This window comes from the organism of the source record quoted next, unplaced genomic scaffold (genome assembly GCF_019419815.1).
Source record: "Pyrus x bretschneideri cultivar Hongxiangsu unplaced genomic scaffold, Pyrus_bretschneideri_v1 Contig62, whole genome shotgun sequence".
Classification (NCBI taxonomy): Eukaryota; Viridiplantae; Streptophyta; class Magnoliopsida; order Rosales; family Rosaceae; genus Pyrus; species Pyrus x bretschneideri.
Window position 1 is genome coordinate 706640 of NW_025999801.1, and position 23857 is coordinate 730496.

Sequence of the window (23857 nt, forward strand, 5' to 3'; positions counted from 1 at the left end):
CCTGCAGGTCAACCTCAGCTGGTGTTGTTGCAAGGCCATGCATACTTATCGTCATGGTTGCTCTGGTTCTCGGCTTATAGTTTAGAGGTATAGTTTTGGGTCTAGGATTATTGAGTTCTCGGCTTTTCCGAATTGCGTAGGTTTCTGCTTACACGGTGCCTTTTTCCTCTAAAACTTTCAGGGAGCTTTTACTAATGGTAGATTCCTACAGCAATTGGATTTGTTGACTGACACAGTTTATGGCAGAAGGAAGGGAAAAGCTTTGAGTTGATTAGATTGTGGCGGCTACAAATTCTGGTTAACAAACAAATTATAAGCATTCATTGTCGAGCCATTTTAACGATTACAATTTACATGTAGCAAATTTGAATAATAAATTAAATTGATTTTTGTTTTGAAATTCTTCAGTGAAAAGAATGTTAGGAGGATCACCTTCTATTGGTCTATTATTATTTGTTTTTTTTTTAAGCAATTTTTTGCAATTTTGCCTCAATACTACGTAGTAATGAATTATGTGAAAAATGCATGTTTGAGATAGTTTGGATTTTTATCATAAATGATCCTTGAAAGTGACGTTCATCACCTTAGTCTTTGAAGTTGAAAATTAATCAACGTCGTTCCTAAAATTTACTAGAAACATCGAGGAGCTGATTATCACAACTTTTTTTTGGGTATCACACCCCTTAGTCCCTTCTAATTGCCCAGATCACCGCCCATTGCAGCTCCATGACCCGGAACAAGAGGACGCAAGCTGAGAGAGAATACAAGAAGAAATCGTCACAAATTTCACATGCATCACATGCTTCTCATACTCATGTGTCTTGCACGAGTATATCTAAAACAAAGTCAGCTACTATGACAGTCGGCACAATCATAGCTTATGAGCTAGTTTAATCTCAGCCATCCATTTCCAATTCAAGGCTTAATCACTAACAATACATTACCTGATCGAAGAGAAAGAAAAAGCAACTTTACAACACATACGGATAAGTAAATACTTACCACGTACCAACCGCAGGTGAAGCAAGAAATACCCCAAAAAGCCAAAAACTAAATAAAAGAGCTCTCAGAAGCAGAAACCAACTCAAAACACGAAGGAGTCGCAAACTCTTACCACACAAAATCACCATTTCTTCCCTCTCGCAGGTCCCTTAGTCTTGCTACTATATCAGTGATGATGCGCTAAATACCTCAATCCCCATCACCCCGTGACCCACAGATACAACCCCATATCCCCCCACCTCTCCTTGAGGCTGCCACCGCCTTCTCCTCCTTCTCTTCCTCATGTCTCGACTGCTTGAGATCACTCAAAATTGCCTTAAAAGCCACCGCCTCCTTTTCCCCGTAGCTTAAGTCCACCATATCACTCAAAGGTGCAGTGCTCTGACACTGATCCAAATACCCTTAAGTGCTGAGAAATTATCGTTTTTAAAGAGAGAGATGCTACAGTTCCCTCTACCTCAAGGAACTCCAGACATTGCTGCCTCCTCTTCCAAACGTCAACGTCGCTGCATCATCTCTTCCAAATAGCTTGACTCCTCAGGATCAGTCAAAATGTGATGAAAAATTTGTTGGCAGTCCCACATCGGTGGGTGAAATGAAAACAAATGAGTTTAAATATGATTACCCCTTAGAAACAGGTACCCAGGCATTTTAGGGTAAAACCCAGCCCTAAACGTCAACGTTTGATCTCTTCCAAAGGTCAAAGTCGCTGCCACTTCTCTTCCAAATGTCGCTGCTGCCGCTTCTCTACATAGATGCGCCGCATCTATGCCGCTTCTTCTGCACAGAGTCGCCGCATCTCTTCCGCTTCTTTCACAAAGAGCCGCCGCATCTCTTCTGCTTCTTTAGCAAAGAGCCGCCGCATCTCTTCCACTTCTTTCGCAGAGCGCCGCCACATCTCTACCGCTTCTTCCGATTCTTCCACAGAGTGCCACTCTACCGCTTATTCCGCTTCTTCCACAGAGTGCCACCACATCTTTTTCGCTTCTTTCGCAGAGCGCAGCCGTATCTCTTCCGCTTCTTCCGCAAAGCGCCACCGCATCTCTTCCGCTTCTTTCGCAAAGCGCCGCCGCATCTCTTTCGCTTCTTTCGCAAAGCGCCGCCGCATCTCTTTCGTTATCGCAAAGCGCCGCCGCATCTCTTCCGCTTCTTCCGCATAGCGCCGCCGCATCTCTTCCGCTTCTTTCGCATAGCAGCGCCGCATCTCTTCCGCTTCTTTCGCATAGCAGCGCCGCATCTCTTCCGCTTCTTCCGCATAACGCCGCAGTATCTCTTCCGCTTCTTTCGCATAGCAGCGCTGCATCTCTTCCACTGCCGCCGCTGTCGCAGAGCGCCACCGCATCTCTTTCGCAGAGCGCCTTTCCGCTGCCGCTTCTTCCGCATAACGCCGCATCTTTTCCACATAGCTTGATTCCACAATATCCTGCTGCCTCTCTTCCACATAGCGCCCCTTCCCTTCCACATATCTCTTCCACATAGCTTGACTTCCGCATAGATCCTGCCTCTCTTCCACATGGCGCCACATCCAGGGAAGGCGGGATTCAACATCAGCCACCGCCTCATTTTGCTCAATGTTTGGGACCATGGCATTAATCTTAGGTGCAGTGCTTCGAAACTGAGCCAAACCCCCCAAATTGATGAATTGCTGTTCTGGGCAGTAACCATGTATACCAGTTCCCTTTATGTCAAGGCGCTTCAAATACCATAAATCTTCAGGCAACTTCGAAAGTTTTGAGCACCCATTGAGAGTGAGCCATTCGAGACTTAACAAATTGCAGATACTGTTCGGAAGATAGACCAGGCTTTTGCAGTTTTTCAGATTTAACGACACTAGTCCCTGAAGCCGTTCAATTGATGCAGGAAGCTCTCTGATATATGTGTTATCCAAATCAAGGCTGGCTAATCTTTCCATATTTTCTAATATGTCTGGAAACACCTTAAACTTTGTACAACCGGAAAGAGAGAGATAATTTAGGGACTTGAGCTGACAAATGCTGCTTGTAAGACTCTCAAAGTCTTTGCTATACCGTAGCGTCAAGGTAGCAAGTCCCGTAAGACTATAAATTATGGATGGCAATTCTTCAATTGCAATCCCTGAAAACTTAAAATTTTCTTGGCCGAGAAAAACTTCTGCAACTAAAGTCCAATCTAAATGAAGCTCTGTTAGGTTCTCCGTAACTTTTAGAAACTCGGGTAAATTCCTCAGATTTGAGCAGCCAGAAACATTCAGGGCTTGAAGAGATCTCATATGAATGCTGCCTGGAAGAATCTCTAATCTTCTGCAATCCTTCAGGCTCAGGGTAACGAGTCCCGTAAAATTTTTGATGGACAAGGGCAGTTCTGAAATATCAGTCTCATCTAAATTAAGCTCTAATAGGTTCATAACTTCAGGAATTTCTGAAAAATTATACAGATTGAAGCAGCTGGAAAAATTAAGGGTTCGAAGAGATCTCATATGAATGTTCCTTGGAAGACTATGAAGTTTCTTGCATTGCCTTAGACTCAAAATCTCAAGGTTTTGAAGAGATGAAATTGATGGGGCAAGGCCTTCAACAGATGTCTCATCCAAGCGAAGCTCTCTTAATCTTTCCATATTTCCGACATTTTCTGGAAAGGCCTTGAGCTTTGGACAACCAGAAAGATTAAGAAGTTGCAGGGACTTGAGTTGAACAATGCTGCTTGGAAGAATCTCAAGTTCTCTGCAATATTTAAGATTCAAAGTAACAAGCCCTGTAAGGTTGTTAATCGATCGAGGCACTTCTTTCATTGCAGTCCCTTGCAAATAAAGCTTTGAAAGCTTCTCCATAACTTTGGAAATCTCTGGAAACTTCTCAAGTTTTGAGCAAAAAGAGAGATCAAAGGTTTCAAGAGATTTCATACAAATGCTCCTTGAAAAGGACTTGAGTTCGCCGCACCAACTTAGATCCAAGAGGACAAGTTTTTCAAGGGCAGAAATGGATGGGTGAACCTCATATAAACTTGTGCATCCACCAAGAATTAGCTTCTCAAGATTCTTTGCCTTAGTGAAGTCCGGCGTTTCCTTAAGACGATAAGAGCCTTTTAAATTGATAATTTTCAACTTTCCAAGACGCTGTCAATATACATCAAGGAAAATATGTGTTACATACATAATAAGGCATTTAAAAACTAAACCATTTAAAAGCAGTATATAGGCAAATGATGAACGTACCTCAGTTCCTTTCCAGAGGTGTTCAACCCAACTACATTGCATGTCAATTTCAACAAGATTCTCTGGGTTAAAATTGGACGATAAAGACTTTAGGGGACATTTGTTCCAAAACAGATAACTTAGTTTTTCAGAGAGAAACTTTAGATTCTCGTATTGCCAGTGATCATCGGCCGGCTCGCCCTCTGGTAGTAAACAGTGGGTATGGACTCTGAGTAGTCTTAGTTTTGGCATTTGAGCAAGGGCGATATCTAATTCCACCACATTGTTTGAGTGTGGCCATTGCACAATTATGCTTTCAACTGCTTCCATAGCCTGGATTATCAAAATTGCACTTTGAATGCGTACAAACTTAAGCTTAAAACGCCCAATGCACATGGTTCTCATGAATTGCATTTTGGTCAAAGTTGAAGCTTTACTTTTATTATTAAGGAAAACTAACAAAAAATTCAAAAAAACTTTATTTTAATGAAAAATGACAAATAAAGGTGCAGTGAATAGTACTAGAAAAATGTAAAAATGTGATTTTTTGTTAAAAGTGAACAATACCAAAAGTATTATTATTATTATTATTATTTTAAAATTTACTAATATTACTGGGAGAGAAAAGATTCAATGCAATTACATTAATGGAGTGGACGGGAGAGTATTTCTCACATTTTTTTTATTTAGCACATAATGAACATCTTCACAGCTCCACAATCTGCTGCGCCTTCCAGGCTCCTTTATATATTCCTGGCGTACGATTTGGTGACCCATTTCCTCTATTAAATCATGCATCTCGAGTACACCATCAGATGAGATAGTGACAAGAGCTCTACCAACTAGAACGTCTAATCCGGTATGGGGATGGAAGTCACAACCCTCCATAATCCTTGTTGCCAAGTCTTTCTTCATTTGTTTAAAGAAACATGCAATATCTAGAAATATTGCCTTCTGCAAATCATCTAGTCCATCATAGCTTGTTCTAAGGACTTTTTGGATTCCCGGGTGCGGGTTTCTCGCTATTTTCTTTAACTCATCTTTCCACACAAGTACACTTTTGTCATCGAGAAATGCTCCCAAGACTTTGAGTGCTAAAGGCAAACCTTGAGCATATTTTATGAAATGGCCTGACAGATCAATGTATTCTTCTGTGGGTTGCTTTGTACTCAAAGCATACTGCCTAAACAGCTTGAGAGCATCATCGTCATTTAACAACTCGGGCTCATATATCTGATCACCAAGTCTACTTAGTGACTGTTTATCTCTAGTTGTTATAATGATTCGACTTCCGCCACCAAATGAAGGTTGCTTTCCAATTAAGGCTTCAATTTGGGATGAACTCTCCACATTATCCAGAACAAGTAAAACTTTTTTCTTACCAACTCTTTCCATCATCTTCTGAAAACCATTTCTCAAAATCTCTGAACTCCCCACCTTCATATCTGTGATACTAGATAGAATTTCTGCCTGCATATCTAGTGGCGCTTCACCTGCATCAGTTGAGGGAAAACGTCGCTTCACATTTTCAAGAAAGCAACGACCTTCGAAGTGATGATTGATTTTATCATACACAGCTCTAGCGATGGTGGTTTTGCCTATACCGCCCATACCCCATATTCCAACAAAGCCAACGTTATCGACCTCGGGACATAATAGTGAATCCATTTTCTTTAAGCGGGAATCCATTCCAACCAAGCCATTCTTTTCACTTGATGGGATGTTGATCACTTTCTTAAAAATATCATCTGCAATCAACTCAACAAGCTTGGCATCATCCCTGCGAAATTTGAAAAAACAATTTTGTCAAGTCCTGCGATTGCTAGTTAGATAACACTCATCACACTGTCATTGAAAACACAAAGTAACGACCCAACAATTCTCAGGAGTTTATTCTTCTTTCATTTACTCAATGCACTCTTCTAAGTTCAATCAACGTATAAGAGAACTAGTCACCTATATCCTCTCCAGATGTTTTATAGACCTTTTAATAGCGGCCATATATGTCTCCTCTCTGTTTCTCACACCTGCTCTTTCCTCATCATGAAAGAGGGAGAAAATTAAGAGATTTTGTACAAACGACATCGTCCCATGTGAAAAAGTAAATAAAAACAAGTGAATTCTTCACCGCAAGATCAATATCAAAGGCCCCTAATTTTTTATATTAGTTTCCTCTTCCCTTCTCATGGAAAATATCTAGGTGTGGTGGTGGAAAGTTTTGCAGAGAGTTGGTGAGTATTCAATTTTGTAGAGGGTTGGGAAGGAAGTCTTGGTTCTAGTTGTATTAACATTAATGATAATCACAGGAAATTAGTGACTATAAACGAAATAAGAATTTTCTTCAAAACTAAAACGACCAAAACAGGAAATTAGCTAAACTTCTAAACTACTAAGTGAATAAGATTATGAGGGAATGAGTTACTGGTAATTTTGTGAATCCCAGCCACATAAATCGGGGGCTCTTTGTAAAGCGGACCTCCACCGCTGCACTTCTTCCATGTCGGCGTTAGGATCATGTTCATGTTTAGAAAATGCTTCCTCAAAACTTCCCTTGATTTTACGAACATCAGCTGGGTCTACTTCGTAGAAGATGGGAATCACAATCTGCTTCTTCTGATCCATGCACTGCAGGATTTGGACGAGTTCTTTCAAGCACCATGTGGAAGAAGCGTAGTTTGGAGAAAAAACTACAACCGAAAGCCTCGAGTCGCTTATAGCCGTCAGTAGCTGCGAAAGGCCGTTGCCCTTTCTGAGCTCTTCAGCGTCAATGAAGGTGTTGATTGAGTTCCGAACCAGAGCTTTGTGGAGATGGCCGATGAAGGTCTTGCGAGTGTCTTCGCCTCGAAAATTCAAGAAGACATCGTATTTGCAATCAGGAACAGATGAAGAAGAAGAAGCCATCAACAAGCACAAGATCGACAGCCTAATGTGATTCTCAAGTAGCCCCTTAACAAACTCAAGATTGCTGGTCAACGACCCCCTTCATTGGTTCTCACTAGAAAAATGAGATGCATCTCCAGGGGGGCGCTTGGAAGTTGCCAGGAAAGAAAGGGTCACTTTGGGCAAATAAAGTCCACTAAGCAAGTGGGACGGCACATGTTGGCCGGTAACCCCATCGGGCTGGGCCCCAGTCCCTTCAGCATGTTCCTTTTCCCTTGCTTCTTGGCGCGTTGCCTTCCTTTTAGCGCGTCAAAGAGCGCAACTTTCTGTCTTTCTCAGCGCGTCCATATTTTACTAATCCTTTTAATTTTTATTTAAAATAGTCTCTAAGGTTTTCTAAATTTAAATCGATAGAAGTGATGGTTGAAGTTGTTTACCATCAATCATTTTGGTTATTCTGTGAAAAATCTTGGTTAAATTAAGGGTATTTTTGTTAATTCATTTGAATTGATCATGATGCATATTATTGGTGATCCAAAACTCCTTTATGCGTGCAGCTTCTACTTATGTCATAATCTTTCAGCTTCTACCAATTGTTGTTTTAGATGATTTTTTTTTACTATTTATTTTACTTTGTCCATGGGTGGCTTTTAGGTTCCCCTGCGGTCTTACTTGTTGTGTTATTTCCTCAACAAGTTTTGCTTTTATGTCCCCTTTGTTCGTAAATTTCCTCTTTTAATTTTAATATGATAATGGGATGATTGTTAAGCACTATTACCCCATGCTTTTCACGCATGCACACAAAAAAAAAAAAAATTTAGAGAGTTTCTCATCACAAGCAACATATTTATCAAAATACTCTGAAAAGTTTAGAAAGTTTCTAAGTCACAACTAACATGCCATATAGTCAAAATGCTCAAAATATAGAAAAGAAATATAAAGAAGATATTAAGTTAGAGCATTCCATTGCGCTATGGGATCGCAATTATTTCTCTATCTTGCCTCTAAACCCACCTCCAAACATCGAAGTGAAATGTAAAATGACCAAAACACCCATCAAACCACTTTTCTCACGGCTCAAAGATAAATAAATAAAAATCAAACACACATAGAAATTCAAAATACAAAAATTAAATAATAAATTTTGGAATGGAATATCACAAATATAGATGAACAACTTTTAAATCAGATCAATCTTTTTTGAGAAGACTTGATCAAAAAAAAATTATTTAAACCCAATAATGATAACTCTTCACTCATTAGTTTTTGTATAAACTTTATATTCCAGTTACACCTTAAAACAAATGTGGTCCACATTCTGTGGGTGTGGAGATAAATTACTCAATTATATAAACCAATCAATGGGTTGTAGTAGCGTCATGGGAGTCCCCATTGGTGAATCAGTCACAGGTCTGATGACTCCCTTTTTTGTGTCTTTTTGCTAAATATTTGTGACATGTCTTATGATTTGGTTGAAAAATACCTTTGTTAACTCTTTTACTTGACATTCAAAAATAAATAAAACAAATCCTAATACAATGAAATGCGCGTGCGAGCATATTGTTAAATCTGACGTATATTATTAGGCTATCACTAGAAATTACGCACGCATGTTTATGTGGGAACCAACTGTTTCAGGCGTAATCGAATGAATAAAACACATTTAAATTGAATAAATTCAACACAAAGCTGGCATATAAACACATTGTACAATGAGTGGGAAGAAACTGAAAGTCTTTGATTAGAAAGAGATGGTTTCCAAAAAAGTTCTGTTTCCTTAAGAAACAAAAGAAACATGTAGTTCACACATATAATGTGTCCTAAAAGGCCAAGGAGAATACAATGATTAGTCTTTTGTAAGCAAACCTGATATACAAGGTGTTGATTGAGTTCTGAACCAGAGCTTTGTGGAGATGGCCGATGAAGGTTTTGCGAGTGTCTTCGCCTCGAAAATTCAAGAAGACTTCATATTTCCAATCAGGAACAGATGAAGAAGAAGAAGCCATCAAGAAGCACAAGATCGACAGCCTAATGTCAGTCTCGTGTAGCCCCTTAGACCAGTTCCACCGGAGGTGGAATAGCCCATCACCCAGTCAAAAAACCAGGCTAGCACCCTGTCAATTCACTCCAGCCCGTGTGTTTGCTTGACATCCAGCCCAAGCTGGTCTCCAAACCAGCCCATTTTTGACAGACCTTGGGATGGGCCATTTGTGTTGTTGCGAGTGGCACGTGGCACGTGGCGCATGAGTAGCAAACAACAAAATTGTGGCGGGGCCTAATGGCGTAGGTGCACTAACATCTCCCCCAGGTGGGCGACGTGGCCCAATTTCTGTCGTTGGATTTCCAACGGTAAAAAAAATTTGAATTTCACTTTTAAACTGGACCGTTCGATCACAGATCAACGGTCTACGTTTTTTCCCCCTAAAAAAATTAAGTCAAAAATTAAAAATAAAATAATTAATTTTTATTATTTGATAATAAAAAATAATAATATTTTAATAAAATTGACCAGCCTATTTTTTGTTTTAAGGGTAGAGATGCTTTGGCCTATTACTATTCATTGAGGTCTATTACTGTTCACTTGAGTGGATAAATACTCTGAGTGCTAGAGTAAAGTATTTAGGGTGGAACTGCTCTTAACAAACCTAAGATTGCTGGGCAATGACCCTCTTCATCGGTTCTCACTAGAAAAATGAGATGCATCTTCGGCCGCCGGGAAGAGGGCTGGTGGCGCTTGGAAGTTCCCAGGAAATAAAAGGTTGCTTTGGCTAAATAAAGTCCACTAATCTAGCAAGTGGGATTGCACATGGTGGCCAACAACTCCATCAGGCTGGGCCCCAGTCCTCTCAACAAATCCCTTTTTCCCTTGCTTTTTGGTGCGTTGCTTCCTTTTAGCGCGTTAAAGTGTACAGATTTCTCTCTTTCTCAGCGCGTCCACACGCAGAGTGGGTCATAATTTTTAACCCAACCCGGTTTCTTGTGTTAAATTTGTCGGTCAAAAATCAGTTTTACCAAGGTTCTAAAGGATGTTAGGCGCTAATCGGGTGGCGAGCTAGGGCCTAGCGCATAGGCGGACTAGGCGGATTTAACTAAATCCATTATATTTCATGTAAATAAGTGTATGTTTATACTTAAAATATATATAATTTCATCATAAACTACAAAATAAAATGACACGTATATTATGAAGTATTGGTGTAACATCCCACATCGTCCAGAGGAGTGATCCTTATATGTATATTCTCATCCCTACTTAGCACGAGGCCTTTTGGGAGCTCACTGGCTTCGAGTTCTGTAGGAACTCTGAAGTTAAGCGAGAAGGAGGCCAGCGCAATCCCATGATGGATGACCCACTGAGAAGTTGCTCGTGAGTTCCCAAAAACAAAACCGTGAAGGAATGGTAAGCCCAAAGCAGACAATATCGTGCTACGGTGGTGGAGCGGGCCCGAGAAGTGATCCGCCCCGGGTGGGGATGTGACATTGGTATCAGAGCCTAACCCTGGCCGCGTGTGTGCCGACGAGGACATCCGGCCCTTAAGGGGGGTGGATTGTAACATCCCACATCGCCTAGGAGAGTGATCCTTATATGTATATTCTCATCCCTACCTAGCACGAGGCCTTTTAGGAGCTCACTGGCTTCGGGTTCCGTAGGAACTCCAAAGTTAAGTGAGAAGGAGGCCAGAGCAATCCCATGATGGGTGACCCACTGGGAAGTTGCTCGTGAGTTCCCAAAAACAAAACTGTGAGGGAATGGTAAGCCCAAAGCGGACAATATCGTGCTACGGTGGTGAAGCGGGCTCGGGAAGTGATCCACCCCGGGCGGGGATGTGACAATTGGAACATAATGTAAACATGGGGAACAAAAATTTAAGTATTCGACAAGTCTCTTACAATTTATTGAAAAAAAAAATAAAAGGCAAAATGAAAGTTATCTATTTTCTGCCTAAGTGAGTTGATGCCTAGGTGGGTCTGGTTGGGTGCCTCAGTAGGTCTATGGGCCCTTTCTTAATTTTCAAACGCCTAAGCATTAATCGAGGCGGTGACCAGCTATCTAGCGCATAGACGGCGCTAGGCGGAGATTTTTAGAACAGTGGTTTTACCCAAGAGTCGGAGCAAATTGGAAGGAATTTAAAATTTAAATTTTAGGTTTAATTAGAAAGTTTGGCCTGCGCTACTGCGGGGTTAGAAATTGTGTGAATTGTGTTTTACAGGTATAAACACATCAACTTATATCACATCTAATTGAATCAAGCAACCTCTAAACATGAGAAATGGATCTTAGAAAGTATAAACCTACCTCATAATATTAATACAATTAACAAATTCTCAGTGCATGATCACAAAAAAGGTAAAGAAAAGTAATTCAATTTCTAAAATTAAAAAATTGGAAAGATAAAAAATGGGTCTAAGTTCTCAATTCTCACCATAATGAAAATTATGATATCATTTTAACATGAACTCGGGTTTTATTTCGGTCACCAGCATTATAAAGCTAGCGACTTCAACCTGTGCAAGCAAACAACTGAATGAGACCCAAGCCTAACTTTGATTTAGCCAAATCAAAAAAGCAATTACGATCAAACTAACCACTCTTATTCCCATATGTAGAAGCTATCCCTTGTTTTGCCTTTGTGAACAGTGCAGTTTTCACTCTCTACACACAAAATGAACAACTCAAAATGATCAGCAACATTAAAAAACTTAATAAATTATATGTATACATTACTATATATGTATTTGGACATAAAGTACACAAATTTACTAACAGATTAAAAAAATAAGTAATTATGAATTGGAATTAAATGATATTATAGTTGTTAGAGAAATACCTGACCAATTTTTACAAATAGCATCATAAATTGTTTAAAAAATAACTGCACTGAAATATCTAATTACTCAAGTCTATAATTCTATTAAAACACGTCACCGAAAACGCCAAGGAGAGAGGTGCATATTCCTAACCTTGCACGGTTAAATTTGCATTTTGTTTGAGGGGAGAAAAATGATCAAAACTGATAAGTCAATAGTTAAATAGGTTTACTGTGGTGTCAAATATTTTTTAATACATACATAATGCTGTCTATTTAAATCAACATTGATTCTTGCATACCTTCGGTTATATAATGTTTGGAGTTGAATGTATATATACCCAAATGGGAATAATTTTTTATCCGAATCTTAGAACAAACCAACTCATCCGAGAACGCAATGGAACTTCGCTGCAACTCCAATTTAATCAATGTAAATTATTATACTGAAACAATGTGATCAAACTTAATCAAAACTCCAAATCCACCAAAAGTTTAAATTTCTTACCTTGAGTACAGAGGGCTTTAGAAAACGACGGCATTCTAGCCTGGAAATAAAATCCCCAAAATCAAAAAAATGAAATTTGCACAGAATTCATAGTTGTAAACACAAAATTACCCACCCCAAATCGGCTAGAGAACTTCCCCTCTAAACTCAAACAAAATCAACTCCAAACTTAATTAAATGTGTTTTCTTTCCCAAAACTTGTCTCAATCTGCAACATCATGACCAAATCAAAACCCCTAAATGCAATTGATCACAAACTGGATCAGTGCTCTGTCTCTCAGACACAACGAAAGCATAACCATATTGCCCAATAATATATAAAGTTCGCTAAACTAATAGGATTTCAAAATTTTGAGACAAAGAGATTAATACCTTAGTCAATATCAGAAATGTTCGTAGCTGAAACACAGAAATGATGAGCCTAAAAATCATAACCTAAACAAATGATAAGATAACCATAATCTCACACAATAACATTATACAAAAATTTAACCACAAAAATAGAAAATGGACAGATTCGTAAAGGAAAGCAGCAGCAGAGCAACTAATGGACTCTCTCAAAAGATAATATTGTCAAATTTGTAAGATTAAGCATGCAAGAGCGACTGCTGGCTTGCGGAGCGGAAGTTGTTAATCGACACATTATTTTGTCCCAAGTTAAGCAACCAAAGGTTTGTTTAGGCACAATCGTAATCAAACCAAGCTTAAATATTTTTAAATATAACGGAAGAATTTTTTTTTTTTTAAACCAAGATAAAAATCTGAAAAAAAAAACCTCACAAAATGCAAGGTTCTCCAAAAAATTAAAAACTCACAAACCAAAAACTTAAAATAAAAAAATTAAAAACAAAATCAAATTTCTTTCTCCAGAGGTTCTGACAAAGAAACCTCTTTACCTGCACAAAAAATAAAAAATTAAAAACCCACAAACCAAAAACTTAAAAAATAAAAAGAAAATCAAATTTCTTTCTCCAAAGATTATGACAAAGAAACTTGAAGAGGTCTCCGATGGGTTTCCAAGGGAGAGGTCGAAATGGAGGAGATGTTGTCCAACGGATGGGGAGGAGGAAGGAAGGAAGAACAGCATATCATATCTATTTTTTCAGAAAAATATCTGCACAAATTTTGACTGGTTCGTCTTTCTTAGCAAGCAAGTGAGAGAGAGAGAGAGAGAGAGAGAGAGAGAGAGAGAGAGAGAGAGAGAGAGAGAGAGAACCCAAGATCAGTGAGCCAGAAAACGTGAGGATTGAGAGGAAGAAAAGCGTTTATGAGACATGGATCGAAAAGGATGGAAGGCTCCAGAAGACCAACGCGTCGACATCGTATGGAAGCAGATGGACGCGTGGCCAGCATGGGCAAAACTGAGAATTCACTATAGAGAAGCCAAAACAAAAGGCAGTCAGAGTAGCATTGCAAGGACATTTTCGCCATTTTACTGTTATAGAATAGTGCCTAATGACCAGCACGTGTGAAAATAAAAACCCATTCGATAGCTATCCACTGCGACTACAGAATCCCATTGCCGATGACCACTGCAACCACACAACCTATCGCCGCCGACCACTGCAACCACACCAATGACACCACCCCATCGCCGTCGATGCTGCTCCTCACGGCGGCAAAGCTTTCTTTCCGTTCCCTTCTCTCTTTTCAAATTCCCGTACTCTCGTCAATACGTGTGAAGTTTAAAGTTTGAAAATTGGGATATCTAATCGGTCGGTATGTGATCGATCCGTCCCTTCACAGCCATCAAACAATGTGTGAAGTTTGAAATTTGAGAATATCACATCGATCGATTGGGGGAGGATGCTGAAGGGTTAGGGTTGGTGGCTGCGGTGACAGATTGAGAATATCTAATCTAATCGATCCATCTCGTGGCCGAAATGCATGGTGGAGAGGTTGGGTATGGTGGCTGCGGTGATAGATTGGGGGAGGATGTTGAAGGGTTTCTTAGGATGCTAAAAGGTTTCATCAGCTATGGTGCCTTTAATTTTACAGTTTAGTAAAAGTTAACAGAGTTATGTTAGAGTTAAGTGGTAATACAAGTGTCAAATAAACAAAGGAGTCGACATGAAAGGGACACCATTTTCAGGACAACATACCCGGAGCCACCTTTTATGGGTGTGGAGATAAATTATTCAAATATATAAACTAATAAATGGGTTGGTGTAGCGTCATGGGAGCCATCATTGGTGACTTGGTCGTAGGACTGATGCCTCCTTTTTTTTTGTCTCTGTTGTGTCTTTTTACTAATATTTTTTCACATGTTCTATGACTTAGTTGAAAAATAACTTTGTTAACTCTTTTACTTGACATTCAAAAATAAATAATACAACTCTTAATCCGATAAAATGCGCATATTCGAGTGTATTGTTAAATTTGAGGTATCTTCTTCTTAGACTATCATGTCTCAAACGCTAACAAAACCCAACTATTTGAATTTCTATCCTCGTAATTTGCAATAAAAGCACCATTGATCTCATATCTTTTTTCTTATGCTTTCTCAAAGCCCATTTATCTTCACTTTTTTTTTCCTACCCCTATACAATGATTGAAAAAAAAATAAAATAAAAAATAAAAAATAAAATAAAATAAAAAACCTCTCTTCTGCTACTTGTCCCGAAACACAAATCCACTACTTGCTTTTATGGTTTTAAATCCGAATAAATAAGCAAAAAAACGTGGTTTCTCTCTCTCTTTGAACTCCAAGTCCTAAATCCAAAGCAACGCCCTTCCTCTAGTTTCAAGTTTTAGTTGCTGCCCCTTGCTCTTGGTCGAGGTAGGTTGACAAGCCCCAACCTCAGTATCTCCAAATAATAGGATAGGCACGTGTTGGCCGACACCTGAGAGTGACGAAACTATTTTAACATGCATGCAAGTTACAACGAAAGGACTAACATAAATAAAATATGTAATTTAGGAATATAATGAAGTATGCAATTGCAGGAACGTGTTCAGAGCATACAACTAATCAAGAGAAGTACGAAGGAATATTTTAAAATAAATGAGATTACCAAGAAAGTGGGTCCTACACTAAGAAGACTTGAAGATACCTAAGCGGAAGTGCCCTGATGTTAGGATTGTATGCCTCGATTCTAACTTTCAAAGGGGGCGCAAAACTAAAAGGGTGAGTGGACCAAAGTTTATAATAATAATAATAATAATAATAATAAAAACCATTTTCTTTATGACCATACTAACCCCCTATTTTGAAAACATATATGTAGTACTACATAGTAGGTTTTCTGAAAACTCTAACATGCCATGAAAACATTCGTAAAACAAGTACGTAAAATCCAGTGCTCATTAATGGAAATATCGCTACCTGAATCCAAATCCATAAATCTCATCGATGATGTACTCACTAGGGGTATCATAGTGGCTGAAAGGCATAACCATCACCAAAGGTGAAGCTGTACGACATCAGGTTATGGCAATGAAGAAATCATAGTCCATCACTTGAAGGTGAAGCTATACGACTCTGGGTTACACCAAAGAAGAAACATATACATATAACATCACACATTGACATTAGCCTCAGGCTAGTGAAGCTGGGAGTATGTCATAAATATCCTTAATTGTGTCATATGGCCATAGACGTCTACATACTTGGTTGTGTTTATGTGTTGTATGATAACCCCTTAGATAAGCACCGAAAACATATCTCAAAAATCTCATATCAATCTGGGGCTCAAAGGCTTAAATCCTCATTTCATAAATCCATGATAATTCATATTCATAAACCATAAATAAATCATATCTGTAAATCCGTGGCATTTCATATACAAAAATCCAATAATTCATAACCTTTCGTAAAACGTAAATTCGATAAATCATAAATAATCATGCTTTTCGTGAATGCAAGCCTAATATTTTATAAAAACATGCAAGTTAAGAAGGTGTCCACTCACAGATATTTCATTGCCTGGAATCCGCTCGGACTAGCAAGGATGGTGTTACTTCCCACCGACACACCTAAGCATAAATAGAAGCCATTTAATAAAACTCTACTAAAACGGTCGAATTTGGGAAAACGGACAGTGAATTCAGATTCGGCACGTTGAAAAACCTAAGGTAAGACCTCGGGTTCCCTTACGCATCGAAAAACCTAAAGATAACTTGAGGCATAAATGACATAGTCCAGGAGCCTTACTGGAGGTTTTCTTGCACGAGAAGGATTTCTTCGTACACCTTGGGTTGATTGTGATGGTTGTCTATTGTGAACTTGATCTTCAGATTCATGCTCAATGTTGCCTTGTGAGATGACCTGCGAATTTGAAGAATGCGTGACTTGGCTTACTTACTTATGACCATGAGTGTTATGCACTGCTGGAGCATCATCATCATGCTTTGTGCACATAGGTAATGGAAACAAATCCTGTAAAGACTCCCCCTCACAAGAAGCATGCCTTCTTGGTTGAAAGAAAATGGTGTCTTCATCAAAGAAGACATCTCTGGAGACAATACATTTGTTGGAGCGAGGATTGAAGCATTTATATCCCTTATGTGTAGGTGAATCCCTACAAACACACATTTTTCAGACCTAGCATCCAATTCTTCACAATGTTGATGTTGTATATGAACAAAACATGAGCAACCACACTTTCAAGTGAGACAACTTGATAAGTCTCTTTTCAAGAGTTTCATAAGGAGATTTAAACCCTAGGACCCATCTTAGGAGTCGGTTGATGATGTATGTAGCTGTTAAAATTGCATAGGACCAAAACTTCTTTGAAACATTCATATGTAACATTAGTGCACAAGTTTTTTCAAGTAGGTCCCGGTTCTTTTGCTCAGTAATCCCATTTTGTTGTGGGGTACCTACACAGCTGGTTTGATGTACAATTCCTTGTGAACTCAAGTATTCAACCATGTCGTTGGATAAAAACTCAGTACCATTATCTAATCTCAGTGTTTTAATAGTTGAATGGAGTTGATTTGACACAAATGTATGAAAGTCTTGAAAGATAGTTGGAACTTCACTTTTAGCCTTCATGAGATAAAGAAAAGTGACACGAGTGTAATCATCCATAAAAATGACAAAATATTTGTAACCTTCCATTGATTCAATAGTAGAACCCCATACATCGGTGTGAACAAGTTCAAAAGATATTCTAGACCTAGACATTGAGGTTCCAAATGGTAACCTAGCAAAAATTGAGAAATGACAAGTATCACACTTAATCAATGGGCGACAAAACTTTGGAAATAGTTTTGACAAAACAACTTCGGATGGGTGGGCTAGCCTTTGGTGCCAAACTTGTTGATCCTTGGAAGGGCTTGGTTGAACTTGAAGGGCTGTTGATAAAGAGGGCTTCGTGCAAAAATAATAAAGGCCATTTTGATAGAATCTTTCACCAATCTTCCTCTTGGTGAAAGCATCATAAAGGGAATTACATTTGTGTGGCTAGGCAATTTAGAGTGTTAGTGAATTGTCCTACTGACATCAATTGAAATGGAAAAGATGGTACTTATAAGGCCGTAGACTCTATGGTGTTTGAGACTAAACCTAGTTTTCCCTTTCCCATAACTGAGACATTTTTTTTCCATTTGCAACTGACACATGAGATGGTTTTGATAAGGCTTGGAATCATGTTGGTTTGAAGCTTTATTTGTCATGTGATCAGAGGCACCCGAGTCAATTATCCAACAATCATGATTAATACTAGTTTGTATTGCAGTTGAGAATCTTTGAAGATACCTGGAGCTATATCATGTGGAACATGATCATGATCAGCTAGAAATCCTACAAACTGTCCAAGAAGTGCAGTGTGATTGTTCCCTTCACCCTTTGATGTTTGTGCAGTTTCTCCATGGTTTTTAGTTTGCAAGTAGGCTGCAAACTCGTTGATAAGAGTCACAGGGTTGATTGTGAAGTACACCAAGCCATGAGTGAGAGAGCTGGCAACATTGTTGGCAACACGTTGAGCTTTGAAATGAACCACTGATGGAGATTTTGGAGCCATCATCCAGTTGTCTTTGAACTTGGGCTTAAGTTCAGGATGTAACTCCCAACACCTCTCTTCTGTGTGACTAGTAACATTGCAGTACTTACACTTAAGATGTGGATTATTTCCCTTTTGTACCTCGGAATCATGGCTCCTGTGGTTTGCAACATATCCTCGAGTCTTTGATAGCTTGAGCTTAGACTCTATATTCATCACCCTCCTTGCTTCTTCACGCTGTATCGTAGCACAAACAGTCTTGAATGGTGGTAGCTCCGCACTCATTAATATGTAACTCCTCAGATCCTTATATTCTGAGCTGAGACTTGCAAGCAGTTGATAGATCTTATCCTTCTCAGCTCTTTTGAGAAGAATAGTAGAGTCCGTGGTATGGGGAAGGTATACATCCAGCTCATTCCCTATAGTCATTAAACTACCAAGATGTTGAACAAAGGACTTCTTTTCTTGCTGAAGACAAGCGATATCTCTTTTCAACTGGAATACCCAAACATAGTTGTTCTGGTTTCTATACATATGCTTCATAGATTTCAACAAATCTTGTGAAGATTCAGAATAACTAAATATCTCAACAACATGTTTTTCCATGGTGTTAAGTAGCAAGGACATAACAGTAACTTTCATTGATGAACCATAACTTTCCCCTTCCTCTTGGAGCAAGTGAAACTGCCTTAGACCAAGGAAGGTAGTTGAGCTCATTCAGCAACATCGAGCATAGGTGCTTGTTGATATTGACTTTGGAGTCTAAGAAACTTGAAATAGCTACATGCAAGGTAATGAGCTATTTGCGAGCCTTCTCCCTCAAGAATAGCAACGGAAACTAAACGGGCAAAGAGAGAGGTCAAGGATGACACTGCTCTGATACCATGTGGATTTTAGTTTCAAAGTATTTTGATTTCATAAATAGTTTTGAATGTACATGGCAGTATATGTAGGTAAGAAAAGTGAATGATTATAAGCAACCATCTTGACATGAAACCCTAGAGACCAGGTAAACAAAGGATACAAGATTTTCCTTAATTTAAGGTGATTTACATCAAACCCAAGACCAAGAAGTTATCAGCAAGTTAAGTGCCTTGAATCAAGGATGAGAGAAAGTTGGAAAGCCGGAAAGCAAAACTGGCGGTTGACTTTGTGCATCCATGATTACTTGGAGACTTGTGATACGAGGTGACATGCTAGGGTTTAGTGACTGGTTCCAACAACCATTTATTTCGCTAAAGAGTTTGATCTTTAAGTTTCTTGGAAATTTGTGATCTTGAAGTCTGGTACACATGCTTTGTTAGGGAAGATCGATGTATGAGATTGAGTCATCTGGAATTAGCAGTTTGAAAGGCCAACTTCGCAATACATGTGGATGCTATATTTTAATTTGTAATTTTAGTTAGCAGAATTTGATGAAACTCAGAAGAAGGATTGAAAAGAAAAGAGATGAGAAGCAAACTGGTAAACGTAGCTCCAGCTTCCTCTTTGATTCAATTTTGCCCACTGAATAAAAAAGAGAGAAAATACAAGAAGGAACCATTACAAACTCCACATGCATCACAAGTGTCTCATACTTATGTGTCTTGCATGAGTATATCTAAGACAAACAGTCAGCTACTATGACAGCTGGCACAATCCTAGCCTATGAGCTAGTCTAATCTTGGCCATCCGTTTCCTATCCAAACAAATAGGAACAAGACTTAGTAACTTAAACTTTAAGAAATCCGCTTCAAGGCTTAATCACTAACTATACATACTTGATCGAAAAGAAAGAAAAAACAAGTTTACCACACATATGAATAAGTAAATACTGATCACGTACCAACCGTAAGTGAAGAAAGAAATACTCGAAAAAAAAGAGCTCTCAAAACACGAAAGAGTCACAAATTCTACCACAGAAAAATCACCATTTCTTTCCCCTCCCATGTCCTAAGTCTTCCTACTATATTAGTGATGATGTGCCAAATACTTCAATCCCCATTACCTTATGACCCACATATGCAACCTCATATTCTCCCACCTCTCCTTGAGGCTGCCACAGCCTTCTCCTCCTTCTCTTCCTCATGTCTCGACTGCTTTAGATCACTCAAAATTACCTCAACAGCCACTGCCTCTTTTTCCTCGTAGCTTGAGTCCACAATCTCACTCAAAGGTGTAATGCTCTGATTCTAATCCAAATACCCCAAAGTGCTGAAAGTTTGTCGTTTTGGGTGGGAACCCGTTGATCCTTGATTGTTGTCTTCCCTCTAGCGTACTCCCTACCTCAAGAAACTCCCAATGTTGCTGCCTCATCTCTTCCAATAGCTTGACTCCTCAGGACCAGTGAAAATTTCTGAATCATCGATCCAGGGGATGAGGGATTCCTCATCAGCCACCGCCTCATTTTGCTCATTGTTTGGGACTATGGCATTAATCATAGGTGCAGTGCTTTGAAACTGAGCCAAATCCCCCAAAATGATGAATTGTTCTGGGCGGCAACCAAAACCTTGGCATTACAGATTATTGTCTTTGTAGCCATCATAATACATTCAAACAACCTTGTGATGTAGTTCTTGCGCACCCTTACCTGTTTTCTGCACTGTTACATGCTAACAGCACAAGGTGTTTTTGGTTGAACATTCAGGGGTTTGTTATATCAGACTGGGAGGGTATTGATAGGATTACCTAGCCGCCACATTCAAACTACACATACTCTATCCAAGCTTCAGTTCTAGCTTGTTATTTTATATAAAAACCTCTTACAGAAATGAAAGAAGATAATTTATGGTTCGAAATTATAAAACTTTGAAGATGGTTCTCTGTGTTTTGAAGGTCATGGTCCCTATCAACTATAAAGAATTCATTAATGATCCCATTAACCTGGTCAAGAATAACGTTGTCCCAATGGATCGTACTGATGATGCTACAGGAAGGATTCTGCTTGTCAAGTTCACCATGGGTCTTTTTGAGAACCCGTTGGCTGATTTCAGCCTAGTCAATGAGCTTGGAAGCCAGGTCAGTTTATCCGAGATAATCAAATATCAGGATTTGCAACCCTCCTATTGGTCATTTGATTGATGTATATAGTTTGATAAAATTAGAATGGACATTCCTTTGAAATTGGTGTTACACTCAATGGCCAAAAGACTGCTTGGTAAGTTTTGTATTTATTGATTTACTGGCATGAATTAATCTTTTTGTATTTTAATTTAACATTACCAGGATCATAGAGATTTGGCAAGGGAGGCTGTCAGAAAACGACGGGAACATTACAGATCTAGTCATACCTTTTCCCAAGAAGGTGTCTAAAATTCTAGTCGTCGGCAGTCATGCTGATAATCTGGGCTACCAATGTGGTGGATGGACAATTGCATGGCAAGGATTCAGTGGCAACAATTATACAACCGGTATAGTCTGCTTTCATCGCTGTATTAAATACATAATATTTTGTTTATGTGCACTACTTTTGTGCTTTACAATAAAATGATATAATTGAATATTCACAAAATAGAACATTAAGCACTTAATAAGAAGATTTCCCAGGTGCTGGTTAGTTGCAACAAGAAAATCGTCTTCACAGTTATTAGAATGTATGGAAATATATACCCGTGCGTATATAATGTTCATACATAAATGTATCCAATCTTGGCTGTATTTTTCATAAAACTTCCTTGTCATGATTAGGGACTACGATCTTTGGTGCTACAAAATCAGCAGTCGACTCAAGCACAGAAGTTATCTACAGTGAGAATCCTGATGGTAATTTTGTAAAGTCCAACAACTTTGCATATGCCATTGTTGTGGTTGGCGAACATGTAAGAGCAACCATATAAGCTCTATAACAAACTAACCAAGAACATAAGATTTTACCAACTAAATCACAACCAACACATCAAATATGTTCCACATATGTAGATATTGAAGTGATATCTGCAACACATACCTGCAGACTGCTTCACAATGTCTTTCCCATGTGTGCTGTTAGAAGACAGCAGATGGTGCTATTCCATTAAGCCAAAGGATGAGGGGTTTCCGAGATGACTGTCATCGTTGAAAAGCAAATGACCAATGATGTGATGATTGGTGACGGTCCAACCATGACCAAGATCAGCGGAAGCAAGAGCCACGCGGATGGCGTCACAACCATGAACACCGCAACCTTTGCTGCACTAGAAAAATATTTTGTTGCCAAAAGGAACTGTGTTCAAGAATACAGCAGGACACGTAAAGCACCAAGCCGTGGCATTGCGTGTGCAATCCGACTTCTCCATCTTCTTCAACTGTCACATGAACGCATACCAAGACACCCTCTACACACAACCTTCTCCTCTCTGCAAAACTCAATGCTCTCCAAGTTATAGGTAATTGGAACAATAAGAGCGTATTTTTGTGAGAGCAGGGGCTTGTGGTTTTTATACTACAAAATCTGGATTACCCTATAATAATCCTACAAGGAATACAAGACCAAATCCTTGTACAAGTATGAGTTCTATTCTCAAGCCAACAATAGAGTTTCAATCCAAACCAAAGTTGAATTAACTCTTATAAACACATTAAGACCTCTTTATACCAATATGAAATAACAATGATTATTACTAAACTATGAGAATCACACTCATACTCTAACATTCTCCCATTTGAGTATGATTCACAATAGTAAATAATCATCTCAAATTCAATATAAAGGTGATCACATAAGTCATTCATCAACACACTAGTACATAGACACAACCAGCTTACATAAACCAAAACAATGAATTTATAATTGCCTCTGCAACACAAAATACAGATTTAACTTACAAATCACAATGTCCGGTTCATGTTCATAGCAATGTATCTAAGCTCAAGAGTAAACCAAGACGTCTACTCCCACTCATATAGCCCAAAATTGATAAAAAACCAAACCAATTTGCTCCCACTTATCTAGGCCATACTTAACACAAACAAGTTAAGTATAAGTTAATATCAACTGTATTAACTAACAGTCATTGCAATACACTGAATGTCTTATCAATGTGATCAATTGCCGTAACCAATATGCAAACAGATTCCATGATCACATTCATCCAATTTGTATTTACAACAATGTGATTTTACTTGACTAGAACAAACACATAAATTGGTTTGCTCCCACTATATCAAGTTAAGTTTAGTTCCAGCAAATAGCACTAAACTTCTCATTACTTAAACAAATTAAGTAACATAAATAATTCAACCAATTGCTTCAATAAAACCATAAACTGGTTTGCAAGCATCCAAATGAATTATAATGGCTGGCCTAAATACTCTTAGCCTTATGCTTACATTCGAATATATGATTCTCCCACTTAAGCATAAGCATAATATACTGCATAGCCGATAAAGAAACCAGAGATATGAACCAATTGGTTCCCGATTCCTTACCTATTGCATAATCTCAGTTTAGTCATATACACCTAAACCATTATACAGTCTATGTATCAAAAGATAGTCACAATCCATTCGGAATAACTTATCTCACATAAACCCAAAATCACCAGTTTCAACAATGATCAAAATCAGAATAGCAAGCACAATATTTTTG

At 38.8% G+C, this 23857-nt stretch overlaps 1 protein-coding gene, 1 long non-coding RNA gene and 1 pseudogene across 2 annotated transcripts; 1 reads left to right on the plus strand and 2 right to left on the minus strand.

Moving 5' to 3' along the window:
• The window catches only part of LOC103933635, a 36069-nt pseudogene that overhangs the window by 7756 nt on the left and 4456 nt on the right, over positions 1–23857 (plus strand).
• On the minus strand, positions 773–7231 carry LOC103946199 (disease resistance protein RPV1-like). The gene is made up of 4 exons (XM_048572798.1): positions 6594–7231; positions 4847–5951; positions 4193–4504; positions 773–4093 (listed from the first exon to the last, which is right to left on the minus strand). The coding sequence occupies exons 1-4, from the start codon at positions 7070–7072 to the stop codon at positions 1946–1948; spliced, it is 4044 nt and encodes a 1347-aa protein (XP_048428755.1). The 5' UTR covers positions 7073–7231; the 3' UTR covers positions 773–1945.
• LOC125471877 lies at positions 11330–13761 on the minus strand. The gene is made up of 4 exons (XR_007253988.1): positions 12368–13761; positions 12162–12270; positions 11639–11705; positions 11330–11557 (listed from the first exon to the last, which is right to left on the minus strand). It is a non-coding gene; the product is annotated as an uncharacterized LOC125471877 (long non-coding RNA).